We start from the raw sequence: 19,824 nt of genomic DNA, 5'->3' as shown, positions 1-19,824 counted from the left end.
GGTGGCTTTCAGACTCCACCATTATTTAAATTGGTTTCCTCTAGCCTTTTCTAATCACTCTGTGGGAAGACTAGTTTTAATCTCCACAATTTTTAATGTAATTTTATGTTATGGTGCTCCAGGAGTATTACATATGGATTTTACTTCTTTTATTGAAATTTTAATGGAAATGAATCTACCTTCAAAAAATATATTAATTTTAGGTGATTTTAATGAACATGTCAACAGAAGTGCTGAAGATGAAATCGTTCAGCCTTTTCTGTACTTTTTGGATATGTTGGGATGGATGATTGATGGGCCAACACATTTTGGGGGGATCATATTTTAGATTTGTTTCTTATAGGTAAGAGGTTACCTTTTAATTTTTTAAAAATCAAAGACCGCAAAGTGCCAACATTTTCTGGGTCAGCCTAATCTGGGAAGAGGAGATTGGATTTTGTGGGAACTGACTTGCCCTATTTATAGTTCACCTGCTTATAAACACATCTCTCACTAATTAGCTTATTCTTTATAGACAACAGCTGCATATATGATCAAACATCTCACATAGTTACAAACTACTCAGGTAGGTTTAACACGTGTGCTTTCCATGAATTTCCAAAGGGAAATCACTCAGGCACTTTCCCTTTGAAAATTTGGGTGAAATATGTGACGTAATATATTGCCTCTGTAGTTTGCACTGTTCTTTTGCGCAGACAGGTGAGAGGGAGAAAACTTTCATATATACATGCTAAAAAGCATGCACATTGTGAAGCTTGTGTCCGCCTTTTAGGTGGGAAATTTTCCACACAGGCCACTTTACTCCAGTAAATTGTTTTTTAACTACATAGATGGCCTTGAAGACCACTCCACATATTTTACAGCTTTGTACATTATGCAGATTTCTAATTTCATTAGATTTAATTTTCTTTCACAGTTCTGTCATCAGTCGCTTTGCGTCAAATATGGTTTGGAGCAGTGTGATTGTGACAGCAGCTCAATGCAAGAGAAATGTAATCTGTGCTGTCAACTGCCAGGTAAGATGGAGTCAGAGTTGTGGAGTGGAGTGGAGTCGGAAGCAATTTTGGGTTGGGTTGGAGTCGGAATCCATAAACATGTTCCAACTCTGACTGCAGCTTCAAAATAAAAACTTACGACAGTTTATTGCATACTTTCATTTTGACAGCATTTTTTTTTGTTCAGGTTCTTTGTTCAAACTTCAAATAATTATATGTTGTGGTCTATTAATCCTAATTTTGTACATAAAGAAATATCCTGTTTTTGTAATTAATCAAACTTCTCTTAGATTTACTATACATAGTAGGAGTCAGAGCAGGGGATGGACGATAGAAAAATAGAGAAGACGGAGTTGAAGATTTGGTGTTCTGACTCCACAGCCCTGGTTCTGGGTTAACTTAGGTGTCTATGGCAGAATTTTCAAAAGCAGGCACGTTAACAAGAACCTGTTCCCAACCCCATGGCTGCAAATGCCTCCACTCTATACAGGCAAAGTTTATTTATTTATTGGGATTTATTAACCACCTTTATGAAGAGATTCACCCAAGGCAGTGTACAGCAGGTACAGTTTAACATAAATCTTACAATTTTGTTAACAGAATAACAATAGTAAAATACCAAGAATAAACATAAATACAATAAATGTGGAAAACTTGAAAACAATAAATTGAAACCTAATAATAGAACTACTGTAAAACAGCATCAATAATATACACATTTAACTGCACTGGAATTCAAGTACCAGAGATATAATACCATGTTAGCATAATACTAATGATACACTTAATAAGCATGCATTAGAACATTCAGCTAACATAGATATGATGCTAATGATTTTCTGCAATACAGTTTACCATATAGCTGAGGGGCCAAGAGCAGATATATGATGGGAACAAGATGCGTGGTACAGAGTCAGTTGGGGTAATTTGATGGTTAGCTAAAATCAAAGCTAGTTGCACATATACAGGCTATACATACATAACTTTTATGCACATATCAGGCATGCATTTTTATAAAGGCTTATTTTCCCAGAAAAAGCACTGCTGTACACCGAGAAATGCTATTTAAATTGCCTACCCTGGGATAATAATATCTGACCTCTCTGATGTGTATTGATAGGAGATGATCAAATGTGTGTCAGCACTGCCTCCATGGCACTGCAACAGTACTTTAATGGCACCAGAATCTCACTTCCTCCGGGCTCTCCATGTGGACAGAGACAAGGCTACTGTGATAAATTTCACATCTGTCAGCTTGTGGATGCAGACGGACCAATTGCTAGACTGAAAAATGCAATCTTGAACTTCATTGAACTGGAGGATATATCAACCTGGATGAAAGTGAGAAATGTTTAGCATATATTTCTTCCTTTCTGTATTTTTTAGCCTGTCTGTGAATGAAATGTATTTTCCTTTTTTCCTGCATCTCTTGTTTTCAGTACATTTTGAAGCTTTCATGCATTAAAGAGACTGCCCAGCAAGCAGAAGGTCACAGATGCCTTTGCACATTAAAGCAGGTTCTGATATGTTTCTTATGCACTTTTCCACAAATGTGAGCCACACAATAGTGCAATGATTAATTTTTAAAATGCAAAGTTTATTATTAGCCCATTTTCTAAAGAACAAATCAGCTTGCAGTAACACATTCAAATTCATACAAATAACATGCAAAGAGTAGACAAGCCAGTAAAACTATAGAAAAACCTGTCCTAAAAACTCCTTCATGAGGGGAAGAGGTCAAGCGTCATCCAATTACATCTGAAAAAACAAATTATACCCTGTTATAGATGCTGTATCAGCTGTAATCCTTCTTGTCTATAAATCTATTGTCAGCATAGCCTTGCTCCTGGTCTTTCCTACCATAATTTGTGACTCAGATTCTAATTGAACAGAGTTATCCTGCATTCAAGAAGGCTAATATTATATGTGATGTTGTGACTGAAAGAAAGATTATTATTTCTATAGCACTGTATCAACATAGCAATCAATGGCTGGCCCAGTGCCTCACTGGCAGTGCTGGTCCCTGATTTGCAGGGCCGTGCCAACACGGTAAGCACCGCAGGGGGGCGCCTGCCTTCAAGGGCGCCGCGCCGTCGTGTTGTATTTTAAAAAAAGCAAACCTTACTCCTCCGCTCCATCCCCGATTCCCCGGCGCTTTAAATTTACCTCGCTCCGCCTCCGTTTGCGTAGCATCAGTGAAAGCGCTGCCTGTCTGACGTCTCTCCACCAGCCTTCCCTTCGCTCGTTCGTTCCCTCTGTGTCCCGTCCTCAAGGAAATTACATCAGAAGAAGGCGGGACACAGAGGGAACGAACGAGCGAAGGGAAGGCTGGTGGAGAGACGTCAGACAGGCAGTGCTTTCACTGATGCTGCACAGACGTCAGAGGTGGAGCAAGGTCAATTTAAAGGTCCGGGGGGGGGGCGCACGCGTGCCAACTGATAGTCTGCAGGGGGGCGCCAGAGACCCTAGGCACGGCCCTGCTGATTTGATTCCTGAATTGGGTCTTCTGTATCCAGGGTTAGCTGAGAATGCTGCAGATCCAGTATTGACATCCTCTGGGGGAGGGAGGAATGGTCACTGTTAAAGTGGTCAGATTAAGGCTGTACCCTACCACTGAGCAACTGTGTGATTCGCACATGGCCCTGCTTTTCTGCCCCTACTAACCTATGTAAATGAAATTCCTTAATGGGTCTCTACACATGGTCCCACATCTTCTGCAACCCCCACGGACTACCACTGACCAGATTTAGAACCTGGTGCATGGCTCCTGCCATCACTGTAATGATCAAATAAGGAACAGTGAGTGGGGGAAGACTATTAAAATAGGGGGAAATCCCCTATTTTAATAGACTCCACCCCATTCCTTATCTGTTAGTTTCCCAGGTGGGTTTCCCAGGTAGTTTCTGTTGGATTATTTGTAGTAAATAATTAGCAGATTTTAGTACACACAGCTTCAGCTTTAGAAATGTTAATTTCTTTCTTCATCTCTCTCTCATTCACCCCTGAATAATTCACTGCTGAGTCACTTTAAAGTTGAAGTAACAAAACATCTTTTTACTCACAGTTTGCAGTTAGATTATAATCAGACAGGCTTATATATACATATTACTATACATTTGTATTATCAGCTCCTTCCATGTGCTTAGATGGTAATGGATGCTCACACCACCATAGATCCTCTCAGGTTAGGAGAGATCATGAGCTCCATGTGCTCCATGTGCTGTGTCTGCTGCATCTAACCCCCACAGGAAGTTGCATAGCTATGTGACCTCTCTAAGTAATTCACATCAGAGGTCACAGAGTAATCACAGAGAAATAATAGGTGACAGGCAATGCATGTAAAAATACAATACATTCCAACAAACCCCTTCTCATGCATAACTGTCATGCAATTATTTATTCATACAAAGTCCAAGCTTTATACGCAGATTCACAAAATGTTCTCTGGGTAACGGTTTGGTCATGATGTCAGCTGTCATCTCACTGGTGTGACAATAGTGTAGACTAATGACCCCTTCTTTCGCCAACTCTCGCACGTTGTGGTATTTCGTTGCGATGTGCTTGGTGCGTGACTGAACCTTGTCATTCTGTGACAGTCGGATGCAGCTCTGATTATCTTCCATTATCTGGATTGGTCTCTTTTCAGCTATTCCGAAATCCAGCAAAAGTTTTTCAATCCACATCAGTTCTCTGCACGCTTCCGATACGGCCACATATTCAGCTTCTATGGCTGATCTATATTGGATGTTATCTGGTAAAGGTTCTCTTACTGTTTCATCCTTCAGAAAATCAGTGATCATGGGAGTGCTTACAACTTGGGCATCTTGCATACCTAAACTTTCAATAAGCTCATTTATTTTCTGCTTCTGGCTTAGAAGATAAGAACCATCATTTTGTTTCTCAATTTCTATACCAAGATAGTATGACACATTACCAAGTTCTTTTATCTCAACATTGTGGTTTAAACACTTTACAATGTCCTTGTACTCTTGCTCACTTTTGCTTGCAATGAGCAGATCATCAACAAAAGCTAAAATGTATGCATATTGTCCATTTGTGCACCTAGTGTACAAGCATTTATCTGCTTCACCTTGCTTAAATCCTAAATTTGTCAATATTTCATGCAATTTTTCATTCCAACATTTTGCACTTTGCTTTAATCCATAAAGACCTTTGTTTAATTTACACACTAGCTGTCTTTGTTTTGTATTTATGAAACCTGTTGGCTGTTCCATGTACAAGTCTTCAGTTATATCTCCGTGAAGAAACGCTGTTTTCACATCAACGTGGTTGACTTGCATGCCTTTTGAGACTGCAATGCTCAGAAGTGTTCTAATTGTCGTGTGTTTCACTACAGGTGCAAACACTTCATCAAAATCTTCTCCATATTTTTGAAGATATCCCTTTGCCACTAATCTGGCTTTATACCTTTCCACTTTTCCTTGTGCATTCCTTTTTAACTTGAATACCCATTTGCATCCTATAGCTTTCTTGCCAGGAGGTAATTTTGTAAGAATCCAAGTATTATTTTTATCCAATGCATCAATTTCTTCTTGTGCAGCTTTATGCCATTTAGCAGCTTCTTCTGCTGGCATTTTCTCAATCTCATCCCATGTTAAGGGCTCTTGAGCTTCTGCTGACTTTGTTAGGTAAGACAGTCTTGGGGGTGGAACACCTTTGTTTTCCCTGGATGAGCGTCTGACAACAGGTTGGTCTGACCTTTCCGCATCCTCTAAATCTGAGAGTCCTTCTCCAATTGATTCCCCTTCTCCAACTGTACTGTCTTCTTCAATGATCCTTTCTGTGTCTGCTTCCTCTGCCTGTTCCTCGTTAGATACAGGTGAGTTGCTTTCAGACATCTGCCTTGGTATGGCATTTATATACACTGGCATGTCTATTATGGTTCTAGTTTCATATTCTGGATGATAAGGCTCATCTGGGATAATCCAGCCTTTATCAACCCTTTTGTTTTCATCAAAATATGTAACATGTCTTATGCCAACAATGCCAGTTTTCAGATTCAAAATTCTATATCCTTTGTGTCCTGGAGCATAGCCAACTAAAATGCCCCTTTCTGTTGTGGAATCCAGCTTATGCCTTCTTTGCTTTGGTATATGAGCATATGCTGTACTTCCAAATGTTCTTATGTGTGACAGGTTTGGCTTCCTACCATGCCATGTCTCAGCGCCTTTAGTTGGCATTCTGTTTTGTAGGTACACTGCTGTGAGAATGGCTTCCCCCCATAGTCTTTTAGGGAGATTGCTATCTGACAGCATACATCTGGTCATTTCCACAATTGACCTAAATTTTCTCTCTGCAACAGAATTTTGCTCTGGTGTATAAGCTACTGTTGTGATATGCTGAATGCCTTCTTGTTCTAGAAATGTGCGCATGCTTTGTGAAGTGAACTCACCACCATTGTCGGTCTGAAGAACCTTTGGTTTTCTTTCAAATTTATTGCTCACCATGGCTACGTATTTCTTCAGCATGTCTGTGACTTGACTTTTTTCTTTCAGCAAATAGGCCACACAGTATCTAGAGAAATCATCCAAGAATATTAGCACAAATCTGTTATTTCCCAATGATGGGATATTAAACGGTCCACATAAGTCACTGTGTATTAAGTCCAGCACTTTATTACTCCTATTTCCTGTGTATGCAGGAAATGAGGGTCTCACACCTTTTTGAGTAACACAGTCTATGCATTTCTCCATTTTACCAGCATCTGCACTTATCTGAATGCCGGTGGCCAGTTGCTTACTGTAAAGATCCTGGATCACCTTAAAATCACGATGTCCCAGGCGGCGATGCCAGATTTCCAGACTACATTTACCATCATTCTTCCTTACTTGCGCCATATGTGAGGCTTCACCTGAAATGTTCAGCTTATAAACATCATTATGCATAAGAGCTTCAGCATACACTTCATCATTTTTAGAGATTGTGCACTTACTGTTTTCAAAATGAATCACAAATCCCTTCTTATCTAATGTAGATACACTAAGCATATTGCAAACTGCTTGGGGAATATACAAGACATCACTTACAGGAATTTCTTTAACTTCATTAGACACTTTGCATTTTAAGAATCCAATTCCTTTTGCTTGGATCTTAGCAGTCCCTGCGTTTGCAGTTTTAAGAATACCTTCCTCTGGACACATTTCCTGAAAGAAATCCTTACAATTGGTTAAATGGCATGTGCTCCCTGAATCCAAAATCCAAGTACTTTCATTTGAATTATTATTTACCATAGTCAAAGATTTTTCTGCCATTAGAAAGCCCTTGTGTTTATCTTTGTCCTTCATACATTTCCTGGTTTGAAAATTCTTTAGTTCCATTGGCTTAGGTGAGCTAGAGGGAGTGTTTTGTGTTTCCTTACACCATTTAGATACATGTCCCTCCTTTCCACATGAGTAGCAAATCAGCTTGCCCTTGGGTGGAGTTTTCCCATAGCTCCGCCTTCCTCTGTTCTTTGCCAAGAAATTTGTTTCATTTCTCTCTGACTTGCTTTGAGAACACATCTCCTCAGAATCATTTATTATGCATTCCTGCCTTAGTTTTGATGTTGCCTGTTCAAAAGATTGCCCTTCAATGGCCTCATTTACAGACCTAAAAACATCAAACTTCTTTGATAGTGAGGTAAAAAGAAATGCTCTTTTCAATGCATCACACATGGGAATTCCAGAAAGTTCTAGCTTTTGAAATGAAGACATAAGATACATAATGTGATCATTACATTTACTTTTATCCCTTAATTTGGTTTCATTCAACTCTGCCAACCAAATTGGTTGCTGCTTTGCATATGTAGTTGCATACATAGTTCTCAGTTTATATAAAATGTCCTTTGGTGTATCTTTTCCCTCCACTAATATGGCTTGTTTCTCTGAGAGAGCTTCCAAAAGCATGCACTTCACATAATAGTTTGCATTGTCCCATTCAGCCATATTTTCAGCTGTTCTGTCTTGGTCTAAGCATATATTTAATCTTTTTGCTCGAAGGAGACATATGAATCTTAGTTCCCACTGCCGATAATTAAACTCAGTTAATCTAGGCACCTTGAGAGAATAGAACAATGGTGAATTTCTTCCCTCAGCCATTTTCTTAGCCTTCTGTCTGCTGTGTGGGGGGGAGAGAGAGACAGACTGAATCTTTCCTTTAAAACTTAAGAGAAAAATGTGGCCTTTTTTTCTGCCTGGTAATATTTCTCTTCTTTTTCAATTCCTGGACCCTGGGCCCATAACCCTTTTGTTGGATTATTTGTAGTAAATAATTAGCAGATTTTAGTACACACAGCTTCAGCTTTAGAAATGTTAATTTCTTTCTTCATCTCTCTCTCATTCACCCCTGAATAATTCACTGCTGAGTCACTTTAAAGTTGAAGTAACAAAACATCTTTTTACTCACAGTTTGCAGTTAGATTATAATCAGACAGGCTTATATATACATATTACTATACATTTGTATTATCAGCTCCTTCCATGTGCTTAGATGGTAATGGATGCTCACACCACCATAGATCTTCTCAGGTTAGGAGAGATCATGAGCTCCATGTGCTCCATGTGCTGTGTCTGCTGCATCTAACCCCCACAGGAAGTTGCATAGCTATGTGACCTCTCTAAGTAATTCACATCAGAGGTCACAGAGTAATCACAGAGAAATAATAGGTGACAGGCAATGCATGTAAAAATACAATACATTCCAACAGTTTCCTTATCTGGTGGATTCCCTAGGTTGTTGAAAATAAAGGCTCAGGTGCCATGTTCCGACCATGGTTCCAAATGAGAGGGGAAAATACTGGGCAAAATATAAAAATGGATAGATATCAGAGGTAATTCAATAACTGTGTACCTATATTTAAATGCCTAGTCTATAAATGAAAATAGACTCCATTCTTCTAATCATTTATGTGCATAATAAGCATGTATTAGTGCCTATTTTATAGAATTACACCATCATGTCTATGTCAATTTCTATATCAATGCATATCGGGGGCAGCTCAAGGCAATCTGCTGCCTGAGGTGAGGGATCAGGAGTTGCTGTTACCCCCCCCCCCCCACCCCATCCCCCCGCCCTGCCGCTTGCTGTCTGCCGCCTTCTCTTCCCAGCCCTGCAGCAGCAATAAGCAGAATGATAAATATGGGGCTTCTGAGACCCATACATGCCTCCAAGGCCCTACCGGTCATGCCCCGTAATGTGAAAGTATGCATCAGAGGGGATGTGACCAGCAGGGCCTTGGAGGTGTGCATGGGTATCAAAGGCCCCATGTATATCATTCAACTTTTTACCAAGGAGCGGGAAAGACAGTGGCGGCTGAGGCTATTCGGGAATTTCTGCTAGCAAGGAAGTCACAGCTGGAGTGGTTGAGGGCACTTCATGCTGCTCCAAAAATTCTGCCACCTGAAGCACCCACCTGATTTCGCCTGATGATAGGGCCACCCCTGATGTCCATGGTTACAGAGAGACAGTCCTGCTGTGAAGAAATGCTGTGAGAATCTGTGTATGTTCATAGTGGTATTCCTACTCACTTGCCCTGTCCTTTTATCCTGACCTCTTTATTCCCTTACCCTTATTGTTCTGTATGTCTACCTGTCTTATCTAGATTGTAAGCTCTTTGAGCAGGGACTGTCTTTTTGTGTATGGTGTACAGCGCTGCGTATGCCTTGTAGCGCTATAGAAATGATAAGTAGTAGTAGTAGTGGTATGGTTATATAGACACTAATACCAAGTATGTGCATGTTCCTGGGGATACAGTATTACTGTGAAGATTGTTAGCAGTAATAGTAGTGACCCACTAGCTATTGCAGTATTACATGGCTAAATGAGAAACTTGAACCTAGTCAAGTCAAGGTAAGCAATATTCTGGCTGCCCAAAATTAGTAGGTGTGGAGGAATACCCTAATGATTAGAGCAGTGAGCTAGGAGCCAGAAAAACTAGAGTTCAAATACTTGTGCTCCTGGGCAAGTCATTTAACCTATTGCCTCAAATACAAACTTAGGGGTCCTTTAACTAAGCTGTGGTAAAAGGGGGCCTACACTAGCGTCAGTGCGGGTTTTTGACATGTGCAGAGGCCCCCTTTTACTGCGGCAGTAAAAGACTGTCCATTTATGGGAAAAAGAAATGGCCAAGCGGTAAGTGAACCACTTACCGCACGGCCATTTCAGTGGGAAGCCCTTACCGCCACTCAATGAAACGGTGGTAAGGGCCCCCATGGTAACCTGACAGTAACCGAGCAGTGTGCGGCACTGTCTGATTACTGCTGGTTAAGTTCTGGTGCTACAAAAATAGGACATTTTTTGTGGTTCTGGACATGGCGCGCGTTAGGGGTGGGAAGTACCGCCAGACTCCTGCAGTAGCCTGGTGGTAGTTCCAGATTGTTGCTTAGTAAAAGGGCCCCTCAGATTATAAGCCCTCTTGGGACTGGAAGATGCCTACAGTACCTGATTGTAACTCACCTTGAGCTACTACTGAAAAGGTATGAGCTAAATTCAAATCTCCCCTAGGTCAGAGCTGCCACTGGGCTATCTAGTGTCCAGGGAGGAAATGGTCTTTTGGTTTCCCTCTCCTTTGTGTTTTTTATTGTGTTTAAATGGCGGTATACCAAAAGTTCAAATAAATACTTTTCACTTTAAGAATTGGTTCAAAGCCCTCAAATAAACTTACCTGTTGACTTTACAGCTACCTGCATGCTACTTGCCCCAATCATTCCTGTATTTGTAAACCGCTTAGAAGACAGTTTTTGGCGTATGTGGTATATCAAGCCCATGTAAATAAATAATAAATAAATAAATGTCACTTCTGATGTAATGGGTAAGAATGTTAATGTCTTGAACCACCAGGATCTCATTCAGTACAAACCATTGTTTTGAATTTTTTCTCCTAGGCACATTGGTGGGCCATCCTTCTGGTCATATTAACATTAGCAGCTCTGATGGCTGGCACAGTGTTCCTGCTTGGGAGAACTCTGAATACTGAGCCTCCTAGAAAAGGTAACCTCAGCTTCATGCCTAACAGCATAATTCAGACTGAGGACATAAAACCGATGCACTGATCCATGTAATAAGCAGAGGTTTCCTAAAACTACTGAAATTGCTTTGGCTTAATTCTTGCTTATCAGATTGATATAGGGGCCAATGTGGTAAATTGTCTTGACACTACTGCAAACATTAGTGAGCGTTAAATGCATTCCTAACACACACAAGCTAGTTTACATTTTATTTATTAGGATTTATTTACCGCCTTTTTGAAGGAACTCAAGGTGGTGTACAGTAAGAATAAATCAAACATAAGCTATAGACAATTACAGCAGTAAAATATTTAAATAACAAGACAAAGTATGACGTGGAGGAGGATAATCGAACGGCGCCGGCCATCTCCATGGCCGGCCATCTCCGAGGATGGCGCCGTGAAGGGGCGGAGCCAACTGTATTTTTGAAAAAGATGGCCATCTTTTTTTTCGATAATACGGTTGGGGCCGCCCAAATGTCAGAGATGGCCGGGTTTGAGATGGCCGGCATCGGTTTTTGCCCATAATGGAAACCGAAGCTGGCGATCTCAAATCTGGCCAAATCCAAGGCATTTGGTCATGGGAGGGGCCAGGATTCGTAGTGCACTGGTCCCCCTCACATGCCAGGACACAAACCTGTCACCCTAGGGGGCACTTCTAAAAAGTAAAAAAAATAAATAAAAATAGCTCCCAGGTGCATAGCTCCCTTACTTTGGGTGCTGAGCCCCCCCAACCCCTTCCCAAAACCCACTCCCCACAACTATACACCACTACCATAGCCCTAAGGGGTGAAGGGGGGCACCTACATTTATTTATTTATTTATTGCATTTGTATCCTACGTTTTCCCACCTCTTTGCAGGCTCAATGTGGCTTACAATACATCATGGATACTGGAAATGAGAGGAGGATATACATTTGATTTTACAGAAGGATTTTGGGTTACATGGTCATGAAATATTAGATAGTGGTATTGCAAAACACATTAACATACATTAGGAATACAGATAGTGGTATAGCAGAAGACATTATAAGACATTAGACGTGTTACGAAGTTTCTGGGTATATTTAGAGATTTTTACATGTATTGATCTTTGTGGTATATCTTTTCAAAGAGATGAGTCTTTAGTAATTTACGGAAGTTGGCCAGCTCGTTGGTTGCTTTCAAATTGCATGGTAACGCGTTCCAGAGTTGCGTGCTCAAATAGGAGAAGGTAGAGGCGTGCATTAATGTGTATTTCAGACCCTTGCAGTTGGGAAAATAAAGATTAAGGAATGTTCGAGAAGATTTTTTTGCATTCCTGGGTGGCAGGTCTATTAGGTCTGACATATAGGCTGGGGCATCTCCATGGATAATTTTATGAACTAGGGTGCATACTTTGAACGTGATTCGTTCTTTGAGTGGGAGCCAGTGTAGTTTCTCTCGTAGGGGTGTCGCACTTTCATATTTTGGTTTTCCGAATATTAGTCTGGCTGCCGTGTTCTGGGCTGTTTGGAGTTTTTTGAGTATTTGTTCTTTACAGCCGGCGTAGAGTGAGTTGCACTAGTCCAAATGACTGAGTACCAGTGATTGTACCAAGTTGCGGAAGACGGTCCTTGGAAAAAATGGTCTTACTCTTTTTAATTTCCACATTGAGTGGAACATCTTTTTGGTTATGTTATTCGTATGATTCTCAAGTGTTAGGTGCTGATCAATGGTGACTCCTAGAATTTTTAGGGAGTCCGAGATTGGTAGATTTAGTTTTGGTGTGTTGATGGTGGTAAATTTGTCCATGTTGTGTTGCGAGGTAAGTACTAGGCATTGTGTTTTTTCTGCATTGAGTTTCAACTGAAATGCATCTGCCCAAGAATGCATGATATGTAGACTTTGGTTGATTTCATTGGAAATTTCACTTAGGTTTTGTTTGAATGGGATGAAGATCGTTACATCATCAGCGTATATGTATGGGTTGAGGTTTTGGTTCGATAGTAATTTGGCCAAGGGTGTCATCATTAGGTTGAATATGGTCGGTGAGAGGGGGGATCCCTGTGGAACTGCATTCAGGTATCCATGTGGCTGATGTTATCGAAATTGCTGTCACTTGATATGAGCGTGTAGTTAGGAACCCCTTGAACCAATTGAGAATTTTGCCTCCGATGCCGAAGTATTTGAGGATGTGTAATAATATTCCATGATCAACCATATCAAAGGCGCTTGGCATGTCGAATTGTAGAAGTAGTATGTTCTTTTTTTTTTTTTTTTAGTTATATTGTTTATTGTTTTTCAATTTCGCTATTACACAAAATTGATAAGAAAAATCAGTAAGTGAGGTTACAATATCAAACAAAATCTATTACCAAATTATTTCCTCAGAAACCAATATAAGTCCACATTTGGGAGTTCAAAATATAGGTAACAGTTGAAGTACTTAAGGAAACAAATGTAAAACAAAATAGTAGATAGGCGTGATTTGGACTTTCTTTATATCATCAAACATTGTTTATAGTTGGTAGAATTGTTCCAATTGTCCTTCTAGATGTTATAAATGCTTCCAGTTGGGAGGGATCAAAAAAGACAAATTTTTCAGACCGATAGGTAACCAAACATTTGCAAGGAAATTTTAAAAAGAAAGTTGCTCCTATTTGTAACGTTTCCTGCTTCTTCTGAAGAAATTTCTTCCTCCGTGCTTGTGTTTCTCTCGACACATCAGGGTAGACATTAATCTTATATCCCTTAAAGATCTTTTCACGATTTTTATAAAATAGTTTAAAGATCCAAAATTTATCTGAGGAAAAAGTAACAGTCGCTACCAAAGTAGCGGCTGCTGCTTGGTCTGTTATAGAAGATTCCAACAAATCAGTCACATTAAGGGGTTGATTATCCGAAACCTGTTGATTCCTGAAAGGAAGATAGTATGCTTGTGCAAACAAAGGAATATTTTCTTCTTTTATTTGAAAAATTTCCTGAAAATATAATTTCAGCATCTCTCTAGGAGATATCTCTTTCAGATAGGGAAAATTCACAAAACGTAAATTGTTACTTCTGGTGGAGTTCTCCAAAATCTCTATCTTCCTTCTGGAATTTATTAAATCCTTTAAGATAGTCTGCTGTACATCTTGTAATTGTTTTATATCCTTCTCTTGTTTTTCCACTTGAATATTTACTTGTTTTACTTATTCTTCTACCCTTTCAACTTCTTGTTTTACCTTTTGTACTTGGGGAATTAATGCCTTACCTAAATCTACTATTAAAGTCCAAAGGCAGTCTAACGTGACTTCAGGAGGTTTAATCTGTAGTTGAGCAAATGAAAAAGCTCCTACCTCCGTCTTTTGTTGCAGCGGAAAGATTCCTGCCATACTGGAATCACTTTGATCCTCCATAGTTGACTCAGCCGTCGTGGTAAGCTCTGCTCTTTGATCTTTGCTTGCCTCACTTCTGCCTAACTCCACATCCACTTCCGGGATTGGGGTTGAAGACATTACCGATTGAGCACCTAGCTCCCGAGGCACAGGAGGAGGAGGTGGTGTTCGAGCATCGGGGCTAAGAGAAATTTCCAGCTCTAAAGACTCACTCGCAGCTTCAACCTGCACTGGAGTCGACAGCAAGCCGCTCGCCGATGTATTCGCGTCCAAAACCCGCTGGAAAAACACATCGATCGGTCCTCTTTGAGTCGGGGTTCCAAGCCGCTGGGAGGCTGCGGCAGCGGCTTTCCCCCTTCTCTTGGGCATTCTAGGAGTAATGAGGTAGGTTCGCCAGGAGCTCTAAAAATCACGTCCTATCTACTCGGCGGCCATTTTGAACTCCAGAAGTAGTATGTTCTTGCCAGTTGCTATCATTTGTTTGAATTTGGTCATAAGCATAACTAGTACGGTTTCAGTACTGTGATTAGAGCGAAATCCTGACTGGGAGTCGTGTAGTATTGAGAACTTGTATAGATACTCTGTGAGTTGTTTGGTCACCATCCCTTCTGTTATTTTGGTAATTAAGGGAATGGATGCTACTGGTCTATAGTTAGTTAATTCAGTGGCGTTTTTCTTTGCATCTTTAGGTATGGGGGTGAGTAGTATGTTTCCTTTCTCACTTGGGAAGAGTCCATTTTGTAGCATAAAGTTCACATGTACATGTGGGTACAGTGGGTTTCGGGTGGGTTTTGGAGGGCTCCCATTTTCCACCACAAGTGTAACAGATGGGGGGGATGGGCCTGGGTCCGCCTGCTTGAAGTCCACTGCACCCACCACAACTGCTCCAGGGACCTGTATACTGCTGCGATGGACCTGAGTATGACATTTGAGGCTGGCAAAAAAAGTTTTTAAAGTTGTATTTTTGAGGGTGGGAGGGGGTTAGTGACCACTGGGGGAGTCAGGGGAGGTGATCCCCGATTCCCTCCAGTGGTTATCTGGTCAGTTGGGGCACTTTTTTGGGACTTGGACCTGAAAAAAAAGGGACCAAATAAAGTGGACGAAATTCTCGTCAAGGCTAGCTTTCCTTTTTCGATTATTGGACAAAGCCGGCCATCTCAACGCACGCCCCCATCCTGCCTTCACTACCATGCTGACACGCCCCCTTGAACTTTCGCTGACCCCATGACGGAAAGCAGTTGAAGCCGGCCAAAATTGGCTTTCAATTATACCGATTTGACCGGATTCAGGAGATCGCCGGCCATCTCCCGATTTGTGTCTGAAGATGGCCGGCAATCTCTTTTGAAAATAAGCTGGATAGTATACTTCTTACAATGTCAACACAATACGTAATAAAACATTTTCATAGATAGCGTAGGGTATATGAAAAGATGAAACATATAGATAGGTAAGAGAGTAAGAGGAGTTAGAAAATAAGGGGACTAATTTAAAGAAAGTTGAACATGAGGTCAGAGGGGTAATTAAATATCATCTCAGCTAGGCTAGAGGTGGATAAACATGTCCTGCTGCAGTTTGTGCAGCCCAAGTCACTCCTTGTGTGTGTGTGTGAGACTAACATTTTAGTTAGTTCTTTCATTAAAGGTTTGGTCGAAGAGCCAAGCTTTCACCTGCTTCCTGAAGTAGAGATAGTCTTGTGTTAAGCAGAACTTTTCATGGAGTGCATTCCAGAGTGTGGGGGCTACTCCAGAGAAGGCTCGCTTGTGGGTATAACATCCTGTAATGTGTTTTGGAGAGGGTGTGGTTAGGGAAACTTCTTGGGAAGACCTTAATGACCTTGAAGATATGTAGAGGGAGATCCTGTTCTTCAAGTACTCTGGACCATTTTCTTTAAGGGCCTTGAAGGTCAGAGAGTTTTAAATTTGGCTCTGTATTGTACTGGTAACCAGTGAAGTTTATGCAAAAATGGTGTGATGTGGTCATGTCACTTGGAACCTTCTGCAGCATTCTGAATCAATTGGAGCTAATGCAAACCCTTTGTAGTCAGACCAGTGTAGAGTGCATTACAGTAATCCAGTCTTGATGTTATCATGGCATGCACAACTGGGATAAGACTTGCCTTTTCAGTGTAAGGAGAGAGGCAGCATAGTTGTCGCAAATAGTAGAAGCAGGTCTTGAAGGTTGCTTGAATTTGGGGAATCAGAGAAAGTGTTGCATCTAACTGTATTCCAAGGTTCCTGACTTGTGATTAGAGGAGGATTTGCGTTATATTACATGCTTTAATAGCTCTATTAATTTGTGTAAACTAGCTTTTATTAGTTTTGCTATATTTATAAGATAACAAGCACAACTTATATTACTGTTCTGTCAGGTAGATGTTGGAGGAAAAGACCTCAGATGTTCGGCTCTTTGTTGTGGATTTTTCCACAATGTTGCCGTAAGAACTTCTTCACTGGTCTTAAAAACTCCGGTGATTAGTTTTTTTCAGATTTTTATATTTTTTTCTATTTATTATATTACTCTGTTTAGAGTTTTTCTTTGTAAGCTTCTTTATTATATAAACACTGTAAACTAGAAGGACATTTGATGTTTATCAAAAGAAAGTATGAGGACACTTATCTGAACTTAAAGGGACTTCTCAGTGGTTATCTCAACAGAGTGCCTCCGTTTCACTAAAACCTGGAGACTCCCCAGCAGAAATAATCAGCAAGTTTGCAAGCAGGACATGCAGAGTGGAGAGTATGCATTGAAAAGGTACATATACAGTTGGTTGTCTCCCGAAGAAACTTTTAGTGAAACGGAGGCGCTATGTCGAGATAACTGCCGAGAAGGCCCTTTAATACCAGTGAAGAAGTTCTTCTGGCAACATTGTGGAAAAATCCACAACAAAGAGCCGAACACCTGATGTGTTTTCCTCCAACATCTGCGTGACTTAGAACAGTAATATAAGTTGTGCTTGTTATCTTTTAAATTTAGAATATTCTACTTAGCAAGCAATCTGCCACAGAATATATCAATTAGTTTTGCTATGAAATCTATAATAATGAAATAAGAAGATGGAAAATTCTGCAAAACAGCTCATTACCTATTATACAGTGAGAAACATCTGAAAAACGTCTTCAGAGATGCATTAATGCAAAACAAATAGTAGGGCTGGCCCAATCATTCAGCAAGACTAGGCAGTTGCCTAGAATAGCAGTTTCTTGGGTGCAGCAGAAGGTCATTACGGCAGTGCAAAACAATAGCCACACAAATTCAGAGAACCATCAGCATATACTTTAACCTGCATTTTTATAGAATGTGTTTGTGATGATCACGATGGGTTTAATTATCAAAATGTTAGGCTAGAAGGCCTGTAGACTAGGGGCCTGAAAGTTAATTAAGGGGAGGGAGTGAGGGGAGGGGTAAGGCTGAAGATTTTGCATATGGCGCTCATCACTTTTGCACCAGCTCTGACACCTCAAGTAGATGCAGTTAAGTTTTTGCAGTACTATCCATATGCACACACTCATATGTGATAACACATGCCTCATTTTCATATTATTAATATAATAATATTTAGCATGGGGCTGATATTCAGACCGCGGGAGTTAGCCAGGTTGCCTCACATGATCGATGGTGAACCCGGAAATTCAATTCCGGGCCGTACCCGGCAACTGGCATTGAGTTTCCAGGAACATTTTTGGCCACTATGCACATAACCAGTGAAGCTGATATTCATCAGTTGACTGGCTAAGTTATAGCGACCAAAGGTAGACCTGCTATTTATATAGGTCTATCTGGCCACTAAACGTAGTGAAACATTTCAGCTTAAGCATCTTCTATAAGCAGCGCCTAGATTTAGGCCCACTATATAGAACATGCTTAGTTGACACCCTAGCGCCTAAATCTATGCACCTCCATTTACATCAGTGAAAAAATGGCGTAAATCCCAGAACGTAGATTTAGGCGCAGAGGGCCATATTCTATAACAATGTGAGTAAACATTGGAACGCCCATTTCCCCACTCATAACCACGCCTCTTTTTGCCTACATTCATTCAGATTTAGACGCTGTGCATTACAGAATACGCTTAGCGATTTGCGCACTTAAATTCTAATTATTGTCAATTAGTGCTCATTATTGCTTGTTAAGTGCTACTAACGCTGATTAGCTTGTTAAGCCAATTAAGTTACATGCATTGTTTATAGAATACGCTTTAAGTTCGGTGGGGAACACTAAGCATGCTATATAGAACCTGGAGGTAGGTGCTAATATTCAGCCGAGATAGCTGGCTATCTCATGCTGAATACTAGCGCTTAGCCAGGCGGCATTTCTACATGAGTTAACAGGTGAACTTAGTGCTGTTTAGTAGATGGCATCTCTACCGTCCTACAGAAAAGGCAGAATTACGTAGGTAACAAATTCTGTATTTCAAGCAAGTTAGAATAATAAACTCCTGTTTATACTTTGTTTTTATCTTCTCAGAAAAACGCTTGGAAGGGAAGACCCAAAAACCAGCCTCTCGTGGAGAAAGACAAAAGATAATTTACTGGGAAAGGGAAGATTACCATTTTGAGACTTCACATGTGGAATATGAGACCAGAATATAATGAACTTCAGTGGAACATATGTAATCCAGTCCCTGTGTGTGAGGAACTACTTTTACTGGATAAAGTAGAGTGGTTGCAGTGTTAGTGTACTTGAATAAGCAGAAATGCAGATCAAGCAAAAATAAAATTAGAAGGTACCTTTTTCATTAAAACAAATATCAAAAATATCTAGGAGTATAGTACCTATAGAGATAGATAAAATCTGTGCCCTAAACATTAAACCTCCCTTGATAAATTGGATAGGATATTGAAGGAATGGCATGAATTACCCTTGTCATTGGGAGGGAGAATACAGTTGATTAAAATTATCAATCTGCCCAAATGGCTTTACCTCCAAGCCTGCCAGCAATGGTTCAAAGAAAAGAAATTGAGAATGAAGCTTTCTGACCTGCAGGTGTTAAAAGAGGAGAGAGGAATGCTACTGTGGGAGCATTTGCAGAAACAGTTAAATCAAAATTTTCCAAAGTCACTTGAACTTTGTCTCTTAAATATAACTGGTGACCTAGACTTGGCACAAGATGAGCAAATATTTGTTTACAAGCCATACGTAATGGTGAAGCATATTCTGCTTCAGTGGATCTATCCAGAACCTCCCACCATAGGAGCCAACATTTCAAAATGATTGGGGGTGCTAAGCCCAATGGAAATAACCCCTTTCTGGACACGTACAAGGAATTTTCTCAATATTGGGGGTGCTCAAGCACCCACAGCACCCACAAAGTCGGCTCCTATGCCTCCCAATGTAGCATTATGGAGGGCACAAATGCATGGTTTGATTCACATGGATGTTTATCAGTGCTCTGGGGGAGGGGGGAGGGGATGGAGATATAGATAAATTCCTAAAAATGAAGGATTCCTTCCTAAATTTCCTCACATCCTGATTCTGGCATGTGCTCTTG

At 40.5% G+C, this 19,824-nt stretch overlaps 1 protein-coding gene across 1 annotated transcript in view; it reads left to right on the top strand.

The window, feature by feature from the left end:
* LOC115480953 (disintegrin and metalloproteinase domain-containing protein 10-like) overlaps positions 1-19,509 on the top strand; it is a 261,843-nt gene extending 242,334 nt beyond the window's left edge. The window contains exons 19-22 of the mRNA XM_030219937.1: positions 917-1,016; positions 2,116-2,336; positions 10,877-10,982; positions 18,801-19,509. Coding sequence (XP_030075797.1) covers positions 917-1,016; positions 2,116-2,336; positions 10,877-10,982; positions 18,801-18,925 — 552 coding nt within the window. The 3' untranslated portion in view covers positions 18,926-19,509. The remainder of the gene's footprint in view (positions 1-916; positions 1,017-2,115; positions 2,337-10,876; positions 10,983-18,800) is intronic.
* The last annotated feature ends 315 nt before the right edge of the window (positions 19,510-19,824 follow it).

This window comes from Microcaecilia unicolor, chromosome 11, assembly GCF_901765095.1.
Source record: "Microcaecilia unicolor chromosome 11, aMicUni1.1, whole genome shotgun sequence".
Taxonomy (NCBI): Eukaryota; Metazoa; Chordata; class Amphibia; order Gymnophiona; family Siphonopidae; genus Microcaecilia; species Microcaecilia unicolor.
This window is presented reverse-complemented; position numbering and strand designations above follow the sequence as displayed.